The 11,105-nt window shown below is 51.0% G+C and overlaps 1 protein-coding gene and 1 long non-coding RNA gene across 2 annotated transcripts; one reads left to right on the top strand and one right to left on the bottom strand.

Moving 5' to 3' along the window:
• Positions 1-3,331: 3,331 nt before the first annotated feature.
• LOC136354976 (uncharacterized) lies at positions 3,332-4,151 on the top strand. The gene is made up of 3 exons (XR_010738921.1): positions 3,332-3,472; positions 3,563-3,694; positions 3,758-4,151. It is a non-coding gene; the product is annotated as an uncharacterized lncRNA (long non-coding RNA).
• Positions 4,152-7,794: 3,643 nt separating this feature from the next.
• LOC4327518 (WRKY transcription factor WRKY24-like) lies at positions 7,795-10,460 on the bottom strand. Its single transcript, NM_001406347.1, has 5 exons — positions 10,062-10,460; positions 9,744-9,947; positions 8,960-9,546; positions 8,711-8,872; positions 7,795-8,601 (listed from the first exon to the last, which is right to left on the bottom strand). Exons 1-5 carry the CDS (start codon positions 10,320-10,322, stop codon positions 8,148-8,150), a joined length of 1,668 nt encoding a protein of 555 aa, NP_001393276.1. The 5' UTR covers positions 10,323-10,460; the 3' UTR covers positions 7,795-8,147.
• Between the last annotated feature and the right edge of the window lie 645 nt (positions 10,461-11,105).

Genomic DNA, 11,105 nt, shown 5'->3' with positions numbered 1-11,105 from the left:
GTACAACTGGGTAATGCGAGGAGTTCGGATACTTCCATTGGTTGCTATTGTTGAATTCATCCTTCACGGCACGCAAGCGTACTTTAGGGATCGATACCAGAAAATTGGTCCGTCCATGGCCGATAACAACATAGTGTTTGGCAACGTAGTGACAAAGTACATGGAAGATAAAATCAAAAAGGCACGGAGACATAGAGTTGTTGCTCAAGGCACACAAGTGCATCGGTATGAAATAATGTGTGTTGATAGGAGCAGGCGTGGTATCTATCGCAAGCAAGCCGTGCAGGAATGTGTCTTGAAGGCGGATGGTGGATGTACCTGCAGTTGTATGAAGCCGAAGCTTCATCACCTTCCTTGCTCACACGTTCTTGCTGCTGCCGGTGATTGTGGCATATCTCCCAATGTGTACGTCTCAAATTATTTCAGGAAAGAAGCAATCTTTCATACATGGAGTGAGGAGATATATGGGTTCGGGATCTCAGGATCTTACACAACGCTGAGTGCCCAAGTTTTTTACATTCCAGATCCATCTAAGTTAAGGGTGAAAAAGGGTCGACGCCAAACTAGACGCATCAGAAATGATATGGATGAGTCAGAAGCAGGTGGGAGGACTTTACGCTGCAGCAAGTGTGATCTGCGCGGCCATACTTACAAGAAATGCCCGAAGAATGCAGAAGTTCCAAGCGGCGCAGATGCTAGTCCATCTGGACAGGCAAGTGATGGTAGGCGACCACCTGGTGAAGGAACAACAAGCAGGCGCGCAAGGCCAAGGCGTCGTCGCGCAGCAGGCGATTCCATGGTGTAACAATGCTATCGATTTAGGAAATAAAATGTTGTTGTGATGTGATGAGTGTTCGGACTAAATACTTGTATCGTGTAATTTCAATTGAATGTTGTTGTAATGAGTACCTCCGACTATTGTTGTACTAGTAGTATTGCGAACTATTCGGTGTTGTATCATAATGTTATCGTGATGAGTGTTCGGACTAAGTACTCATATCGTGTAACTGCAGTTATTGTTGTAATCAGAAATATTCCGTATGGTGACACTTTTGTTTGTTTGTACTCTTGTTTAATATGTGTTAGTAATTCGCTTATGAACATTTATTACTTATGTTGAACTAATTATTTATATGTTTCTGATCAATCTATTTGATGCAGGTATGGCGTACGACACACCGGCGCTGTTGAACCGTGGGATTGACAAGAACCACCGCTCGTTCCTGTCAGCAGTCGAGGGTGCACAGCTCGGCACCTTCCGTCCACGCACGTCGCGCGAGTGGTTGCGTGTCGACCCCCGTCACGTTCCTTGGTACGCGTATGTTCACATTTCAACTCAACTTTGCTTTGTGTTGTACTTATGTTTGAAGTTTGCTCTATACAGGTTGCGTGCGGCAGGCCTTCTACCACTTTGTAGGCTTGTTGAGGCGGCGGCGGACGACCGTGACCCAGCGAAGCGGTGGGATGCAGACCGGTCACTCCTTGCCGCTCTAGTAGACCGCTGGAGACCTGAGACGCACACGTTCCACCTTCCCTGTGGGGAGATGGCTCCGACACTGCAGGACGTGTCGTACCTGCTCGGGCTACCGCTGGCGGGAGCACCAGTTGGTCCCGTGGACGGTGTTTTTGGGTGGAAGGAGGAGATCACTGCACGCTTCGAGCAGGTGATGCGCCTTCCACACCTAGGACCGGCCAACACCCTTCCTCCGTACTCTACAGTCGGGCCTAGCAAGGCTTGGTTGCTCCAGTTAACTGTAAGTAAATAAGTTGTTATTATCATACATGCTTATTTGCGATCAACAGAGTGTTTTGTACTAACATTTCATTCTTAATTGTAGGCGGACCTTCTGCACCCTGACGCTGATGATAACTCGGTCCGACGCTCCCTTGAGGCGTACCTGTTGTGGTTGTTCGGGTGGGTGATGTTCACTAGCACCCACGGGCACGCTGTGGACTTCCGGCTAGTCCACTACGCACGGTCCATCGCGGATGCTCAGCCACAGGACGTGCCGCAGTGGAGCTGGGGTTCTGCCGTGCTAGCAGCCACGTACCGTGCCCTCTGTGAGGCGTGCACGAAGACTGACGCGGGAGCGATCATCGCTGGCTGCCCTATGTTGCTTCAGCTTTGGGCAGCCGAGAGGTTTGCCATAGGTCGACCAGTGGTGGACAGCGCACCCTACGGGGTTGGTCGCAGCGCGCAGTGGCCAGAGGACGGTCCCACGATGGGGACTTACTGGTGTCGACGTGGGGTTAGTGCAACTTCGCTGCGTTATAAGTTTATCAGTCGTCTTCTTTTTTTTCTTCACATAACATGTCTAATTCCGATCATGTTTATTGCAGCGTCGTTACGCTCACGTCCAGGTGAGACGAGGTTACCCGGACTTCGTGTTCGAGTTTGACCGTCTCCAGCCGAGCGACGTCATCTGGGAGCCGTACACAGAAGAGGCCGTCGCTGCGAGAGCACCGCTAGGACTTTCGTCGTTGTGCACACGCGACCAGGCTTACTGGCTCACCATCCTGCCGATGGTGTTCGACATTTTCGTTGAGCCTCACTGCCCGCAGCGTGTGATGAGACAGTTCGGACTTAGGCAGGTGTTTCCGGGCAACGTGCAGCCGACCGTCCTCCCTGCCGACCACTCGTGAGTTCGGATTGTTCATTTCTAAATTTTTATGATAATTACTTTATCGAGCCATATAATTTACCTCTCTTCACAGGTTGACTCGACGGGGACAGCTAGCAGGCGCACTTTGGGCTCCACGTGTACAGCAGTACGTTGACGACTGGGTGTTAGCTACAGAGGAGGTGATCAACGAGCTCTTCCCACACACGGAGGAGAACTACCGTGACTACCTTCGCTGGTACCTTCCTCGCACTCGTGCGCGTGTGACCTTCACTCCAGACGCCCCAGAGCCGCACGTTGCCGCTGTGACGGACGCGTATCCCACGCACCGTGACCGAGACTACTTCGTGGGGGTACGTCGAATTTGTATTAGTTCTTACAATTATTTCATTTATCTTGCATAATATAGGACAACTACTGAATTTTTTATTTCCATCTTGCATAGGCTGATGCCGCACGGGATATCAGTGCCGATATCACCGCAGTCCAAGTGAGGTTGAACAGAGGTTTGCACTTGACTAACGTTGAGCAGAGGGTGACCTTCGACCGGATGCAGGAGAAGATGCGTGCGGTCATGCGCGTCTTCTCCTGTCGCAGCGCCGTGGACGTCGTACCTCCAGCTGGTCCGGTACAACCACGGCCTCGCGCGCCTACCGTCAGAGCAGGACCTCGACCTACGGTACCTGTTTCGCACGGTACTGCTCAGCCCAGAGGTTTCTTAAGTTTTGTTTCTGTTTTTGTACGAAAACATCACCCCGTCGTAACTTGATGTTCCATCCTCGCAGGACCTCGTTTGCCTTCGAGCGCCCCTAGCTTCGGAGCAGTGCGTCCTACAGCACCGGTTTCGCACGGTACAGTTCAGCCCAGAGATTAGTTCATTTTTGTTTCAGCTTTTGCACGAATATGTCACCATGTTTTAACGGCACGTTTCCTCATCGCAGGACCTCGTCTGCCTTCGAGCGCGTTCGCAGGCACGACCGGCGCTTCCGCGAGCTCCGCAGGGGCGTTCGCCACCTCTTCGGGCGCGTTCGCCAGCTCTTCCTCTCACGGAGCGTCGATCCCTCGCCCACACGGTACTTTACTTTTTATTAATACTATTAAATACCTGTATGAAACTGATGGTCCTTGTCCAGCAGGATTTGCAGCCGGGATCTTCGGTACTGGGGCCTCTTCGTCTCACGCCGGTAGGACTGGTCCTACTAGCCAGTTCTACGACGACGACTTGCACGGTGCACACCACCACGACGTACTAGGCTCCTCTCAGCTTGGAGGAGCTCCAGAGGCGCACACTCAGGAGCAGCCAGAGGTCACACCTGTACAGGCAGGACGGGTTGGCCGTGCCGTACCCCCGGACCGACTCACGTACTCCCAGGGGCACATTAGGGCGCAGGGTAGGAGGGACAGGGGTAAGAGGCCTCGTCAGTAGTGTTCTACCTCTTCAGTCCTTATGTGACCGTTTCTTTTGGCTTACAAACTTGTAAAGCAGTACTACTTTTGCTATTACTACTGCAGTACTACTTGTGTTTGTCTCGTCTACATAGTTCTTTTCATTCATATGGTGCTAGAACAACTTATGCTCACGACAACACACTTTCGGCGCTTCACGGTAGTGTCAGATCCAGTAGCGCGCACAGTCCACAACAGCACACATGAAAAGCGGCAGCTCGAGTTGTCACTATCAACTTTCGGCGCTGCCCGTTGACATAAAGTGAATCACGCCCACGCGTGATCGTCTTGTCACATGTAATGAATAATGTATCTCATTGAGTTCACATATATTGCAGTGAAAACGACGCTATATAATTGACAATCTGAAGGCAACCTCTTCATATCTTCTTTCCCACTAGCACACAACACACGAAAATGGAAGCGCCATTCCTTGAGCGTCTCAACTAGCGAAGCGATCCTTTTGCTGGTTGGTTTCCACCATGGTGTGACCGTCCTTTGTGCGATTGTGGGGATGGATGCATACTCAAGTCTTCCCTCATGATACAAACTCGGGGCAGGAGATTCTTCCAATGCGCGAACTTTGATCAGGTATGCTTCATCTATTCAAAGTTCAAATGGATAAAAAAACTAACTTCTTCGTACACAATTGTAACATCTTACGCAGACATATCGTCCAATGTGCAACTTCATCGAGTGGGTAGACATGGAGAACCCACAAAACGACGGAACCCGTGCTTACCCACGTAGTGAAACAAGATCGGACTACCTAAGGTGGAAGGATGAGCATGAACGTCGAATTGCTGCTGAGGCTTTAGAATGGCACGTAAATCCCCTAGGACTCCCCACGTGGCGTGAGCGTCCGGAGTGTCGTTGTGGTGACCGTTGTCAGGTCATAAGGTCCGTAAGTCACCGAACTCGAGGACAAAGGTGTTTCGTGTGTCCAAACATTGTCGACGATGATTTCGTGGTAATTACAACTATTCTTTTCATCACTCCTCAGTACTATCATTAACTTAACTATCCCAAAATGGATGTACATAGGAGGATGTAAGGAAATGTCAATTCGTACAATGGATTGACACAGTCAGAGTTACTTCAAGTGGCGGGCCGATAACGCAACCTGAACCGACCATACAGTTCATTCATGCTTGGATGGAGTACGAACGTCGGGTGAAAATTGCAAGCTTAGACTGGAGGAACAATCCATTAGGGTTACCTAAATGGTCCAAGCGTCCAAAGTGTGGGTGCAGAGATCGCTGGCAGGTGGCTACATCCTTTGTTGAACAAACATTTCGAAGGAGATATTTTGTCTGCCCCAATGTAGACAACGATTTCGTTGTATGTCTAACCATTTACAAAATCCGCTATGATTTGCACAAAATTACTACCCAAACTGAATAACATTACTATTTTTACAGGGCAATCCAAGGATGGGTGGATTTACTCGATGGATCGACAATGTCACTCCATCATATCATGGCCAGAAGATAACAGAGTCAGAAACACAAGTAGAGTATCAACGATTGAAGGACCACGAGAATGCAATGCATTCTGACCGACCTAGAAGGTGCCGATAGGTTACCGCATGCTTGATTCGTCGGGATTGACAAATTTGTACCGTGTATCGATGGCACTTCTTATCTATCTTATCATTACAATGTTTAATTATGGTGGTGATTTTTTGTATGCGTAAGACTAAGGGCCTATTTAGATTGCTACCAAAAACATGCCCTACCAATATTTTGGTAATTTGAATAGTACTTGTGTTTGATTTCGATTGAAGCCTATTCATTGGTAATACGTAATCTAGATTTGAGATTATGTAGAACATTCTTCACTACAATTTTACATTTTGGCAGCAAACCAAATATGATCAAATGCAATTTTACCTTACCAAATATTTGGTAGTGCCAAAACTTGCTTATATTTTGGCACTAACAAAATATTTGTACAGTAACATTCCAAATAGGCCCTAAAAAATAATAAAATTGTATTTTACCAGTCTTGGAGATTTTAATCTTGTATAGTTTTCAATATAAAAAGATTTGATAACTATTGATATTTATACAAAAATATAAAGCACAGTATAAATTCGCCCTCCCCCAGGGCGGCAAGGGGGCCGCCTGCAAAATTCCAGGCCCCCCGCCGCCCATTTGCAGGCGGCCCCCCGCACAGTACAAAATCGCCCTAGCGGAGGGCGGCAAGGGGGCCGCCTGCAAATTTCGTTGACGGCCGTCGCCCGAGAGCGAACGGCCGTCTGCCACGTCACTTTCGCCGCCCTCTGGGATGGCGATTTTTAAAAATCGCCCTCCCAGAGGGCGGTAGGCGACCACTTCTGTCAATTTTCAAAATGAAAAATTATTTTTGTAAAACTTTTAATAAAAAAAATTAAAAAAAAAAATTCCAGATTTTTTAGTGTTGTTTCTGTATATTTTTGTCTGCTGTTAGATGTAGATCTAAAGGACCAAAAATCTGCATGATAGGACCCTAGAAAATCTGTCAAATGTTGTGTAGGCAGATCCGACCCATTATCTATCTCTAGTCAAATAAGCAAGCGTGATTATGTAATATTCATGATCTCCAATTCTCCATAAAGTTGGCATAGCCTCCACCGTGAACTGCGCCTTAATTTAGATTGCCCACCAGTAAAGTCCACTGTAAGACACGTCCATCGCTCATTTGCTCTATCTCAGCAGCTGAGCTCCAACGCGAACACCCGACACCAATTTGGCAAGTAGCCATCTTCGTGCCGGTGCATCCATATCCATATGACCATATCCATCCGCCTCGCCCGGCCCCGAACCTGAACGCATCAACGTCGCCCGGAAGTGGTCCGCGTCCATCTGGAGGCGCAAAGACAAAAAAAGTGCAAAAGACGCCGCGCCGATGCCCGATGGGGAGAGGTGCAGCGACCCCTGCCTCCGTTTGATTCGGTCCCGCGCGCCGTGCCGTCCCGCTGCTGCTGCCATCTCATCCACAAGAGCGCGGCCCGGCCTTCTCTCTTGCTCGGCCAAAACCATCTCGTCCGCGATCCTTCCGCGAGCTCGCTCTCGCTGACGCGAGCCATCCCGCGTAACACGAGCGATGCGGGCAAACACGCACACAATTGTGTGTCTTTTACCGCGTTCGGGCTCGTGGACGTCTGGTAGATTGGCCTGGGTTTTACGTGCTCAGCTCGTGTGGTGGCGGGCGGGCATGTGTTTGGCCTCGGTTACGTAACACGAACGGGGTAATTCGCGCTTGGTTTATTACTGCTGTACCCGATGGCGCGGGAGCTGACTTGCTCTGCGTGGTTTGGACTTTGGACCTCTGCCGTTTCATTTGGTTTCGGGGACACGGTCAAATGACGTTCAGCTCGTTAGGTATGTGAGAACCATGGTCAAGATCCACGGCCAAATACTTGCGCTGTGTGGCTGCTAAACTCGATTGCTTTTCTTTGCTGACTAGTTCTAACTCAGTTTTGCTGTTCCCTGTCCATTAGTAGTAGTCGTGCACATCTGTCGTCTCTCGGCAACGCGAGTATCTGATGAGGTGTTTTGAACTGTTGGCGTGTAGCCACGCAAGGAGGCTTGAAAGTTTTCCAGGCTATGCTGATGAAACTGAACACGTCAGAGCCCGACAGGAAGAAATTTGATTGTGCTTACTCAGTCCTTTTTAGGAAGGGCTGCCGGAAACCGATTTGATTCAATCAGTATGTACAGTTGCAGCACTGATCGGTCTGGTATTGCTTAAATACACACATATATATTTATTTCCCCCTAGTAAATTACATTTAGAGGATATGAATCTTTGATGATGTAAAAAATTAAAATTGTATACAACATTTTTCTATGTGAAAAAAATTACAGAGCAAAATTTGCTGTGTATCCTACAGGAGTACATCCTTTCCTCCCATCTCCAGTGTTAAGGGACGGTACCCTTTTCTGCAGCCATCTGCATTCCTGGGCCCTCCAAACAAATAAACAAATGTATCAAAGACTACAGTATATCCTAGGTACGTACAAGTACAAAACCCCCCTAAACTACAATTTCCGTCGTGTCATGTCTTTGAGATTCCTACGACGACGATTCTTTCAGTCAGTAGAGCGAGTTCTGGAAGAACATGTCGTCTCCGGGCTCTTCCTTGGCTCTCGAGGCGTGCATCGCGTCGTTCTGCCTCTGCTGCTGCTGGTGCTGGCTCATGTACGAGCCCCTGGCGTCGTCGAACCCGGAGAAGCCGCCGAAGCTGCTCCCGCCGACCACGCCGCCGAACGGTCCCTGGCCGCCGAACCCGTCGGGCCTCAGCGCGTACGGCTGTGGCCCCGTGGGCTGGTAGGACATGGGCGGCGGCTGGTTCGGCAGGTACGGGTGGCTGCTGGTGGCGGCCGCCGCCGGCGGCGCGGGGCGGTAGAGCGCGGCGCTCCCCCGCGCGGCGGGCACGTCGTGGTTGTGTTTCCCCTCGTAGGTGGTGATCACGGCGCGCAGGTCGTGGGACGCGCGCTCCACGTGCTTCCGCACGGGGCAACCGGCCGTGGTGCACTTGTAGTAGCTCCTGCAGACACGAAAGCAGCACGCACGATAAGTACAAGTACGAGAGATACACACGCGCGATCACACCAGTAGACGAACTGAAAAATGGACTTTTTGGGTTCTTTATTTACCTTGGGTTCGGGTTGCCCTTCACCACCTTCTGGCCGTACTTTCTCCAGCGGTAGCCGTCGTCGAGGATGTCGATGTCGCTCATGGTTTGGACGACCACCCTCGGTTCCCGCACCGTCCGGTTGCCAGCCATGGAGATCCCCTCGCCGTCACCGTCTTTCCTCCTGATATTATGGTGAACATGTTCAGTTCACTGTTTTATCTCAACAAACATAATTTGGCGCGAAGAGGTTTGGGAACAGGGCACTCACCATCTCTTGGAATCCGGCTCGTCGTCGTCGAACTCGTCGCCGCCGCCGTTCCCGGCCCGAGGGGAGCCAACTCTGATCTCGTCGTCACCGAACGACGCCGACGAGTTCTCGGGCGTCGCCGCTGTGCCGGACATGCCCCCGAAGGAATGCTCCGACATGTCGCCGCCGCTCTGCAGGACCTGCGCCGCCGACGAGCCGGAGTTCCTGCGCGTGTTCTGCGGCTTGGCGTGGTTGTGCGTGCCCTTGTACACGATCTCGGTGATCTGGCCGTCGAGCGACCGCTCCACCTTCTTCTTGGTCGGGCAGTTCGGGAAGGTGCACTTGTAGTAGCTGCGGGGGTTCTCGCTCCCCTTCACCTGCTTCTGCCCGTACTTGCGCCAGTTGTAGCCGTCGTCCGACGACCGCCTCTGCGACTGCGGCTGGCTGTACCCGCCGCCACCCTGCACCTGTGGCGCCATCTCCGACGAGGTCGCCTGGAACGGCGCCGCACCGAAGCTCGCCGCGTTGGCACCCGCGTCCATGCCTGCAGGCTGCTGCTGGTAGCCCCATGGCTGCTGCTGCTGCTGACTTCTGTATGCCTCGTCCCCCTGTCAGAAAAGGTTATTGTTTAGAGGCTACTTCTATAGTTTGGGTTTTGACTATTGCAATTTGCAAACTGAAATAGTGAAAATGCCTTAGCTAGGAGTAAGAAAGAAAGATGCTAGGAGTAGTTTCTTTTGGACAAAGTCAGCGAAGGACCCCTCCAAAAAGGGTAACAGCTGACGTTATGGTTGCTCTCACTCACCAGTGGGGCCGGTGGGACCGGTGGCTGGAAAGTCGTCGTTCGCACGGCCTCCTCGCTCGCAGGCGCCGTCTGAAACGAGAAGTCGGAGTAGGAATTCCTCTGCTCGTCCTTGCCGCCTTGATCGGCGCTCTGCGCCGCCGCCACCTCCGGCCTCCAGTCAAAGTGCTGCGACGCGAATGCGCCCGTCGTCGGCGACGGGAAGATCTGAAAACCGGCAAGGTTCAATTCTCAATTTCTCATTATCATCTGAAAAACCGTACAGAAATGACATGGCATTAGGCCATTAATGGAGCTCGGCCCATTCGCGTGCGTGCTTACACTGGAGGTCAGGAGCACCGGCGAGCCGAGGAAGTCGGCCTGGTTCATGCCGATCGGGCTGTTGAAGAAGGACGACGGCGACACCGGCGGCGGCGAGAGCGGCAGCGAAGGCGGGGTCATGGCCTTGTACCTGGACACACCTCCGCCGCCGGCTCCCGCGTTTCCCCCGAGGAGGTCCGTGAAGCTCGCGCTGGCGAACGAGAACGTCCCCAGCCGCGAATTGGCCGACGTCTCGACGCTCCCGGACGACGAGGTTGTCATCGGAATCCCTCAGGTCGCGACCAAAACCGCCGCGTCTCACAGCTCGTCGCCGTGCGGTTCGTGTCTCTGTCCGGCCTCCGGCGTGTACGTACGGGAAGAAGGAGGAAGCGGGGGTGGAGGGAAGAGAGAGTTTGGATTGCTTGGACGGACAGGAGGAGAAACTATATAGAGGTTTGAAACTTTGACCGTTGACTGGTCAAAGCTCGTGGCGTTTGACTGGCGGCGCATTGTGCGAGCGCTTGCGCGAAGCTGACGAGATATTATACCCACCACTAAGGGGACGGGATTCGCAGCTGCGTGGGGCCGTGCGGCTTGTTTCGTGTGGAGCGGGTAGGGTTTTTGGCGGATAGAGAGGTTGGTGGCCAGGAATGGTTTCTTTGACCTGCTCAAAACTTTCAATGGGATTATGGGTAAATCTGGTGGATTTGAATTGCGGTAAATAAATTCGGTTTAAAGGTAATGTCCAGGGGTAAAAAATGATTCAAACTACAGGACAAGAGACAATATTTTTAGATCAAATTTTGTTTGTTTATTAATTGGAGTTATGTTACACCACACACAGGTTTATCTATTTCTGATGCTATCTTGGCTGCTTGCCTGTTTTTACTGGTTCGTTCTTAAATTGGATCCGTTGTGTTTTTCGTTCTTATTTGATCATAATTTTGTGGATCATAAAGGAGTGTAAAATTACACCTCAGGTAGGTCATCTTTCTAGATGCAAGGCTACTGCTTGTTAAATTTTGAAGTGGGGAATAAGTGGTTTTGACCTCTTTTCTGTTTGAT

This window comes from Oryza sativa, chromosome 1, assembly GCF_034140825.1.
Source record: "Oryza sativa Japonica Group chromosome 1, ASM3414082v1".
NCBI classification, from domain to species: Eukaryota; Viridiplantae; Streptophyta; class Magnoliopsida; order Poales; family Poaceae; genus Oryza; species Oryza sativa.
This window is presented reverse-complemented; position numbering and strand designations above follow the sequence as displayed.

Bases quoted from the DNA above. Each gene is read 5' to 3' on its own strand.
- LOC4327518 (NM_001406347.1), bottom strand. From the start codon at position 10,322: ATGACAACCTCGTCGTCCGGGAGCGTCGAGACGTCGGCCAATTCGCGG. The intron at 9,948-10,061 runs GTAAGCACGCAC...GCCGGTTTTCAG, and splicing joins CGGTGCTCCTGACCTCCAGT to ATCTTCCCGTCGCCGACGAC. The intron at 8,873-8,959 runs GTGAGTGCCCTG...CCATAATATCAG, and splicing joins GAGCCGGATTCCAAGAGATG to GAGGAAAGACGGTGACGGCG.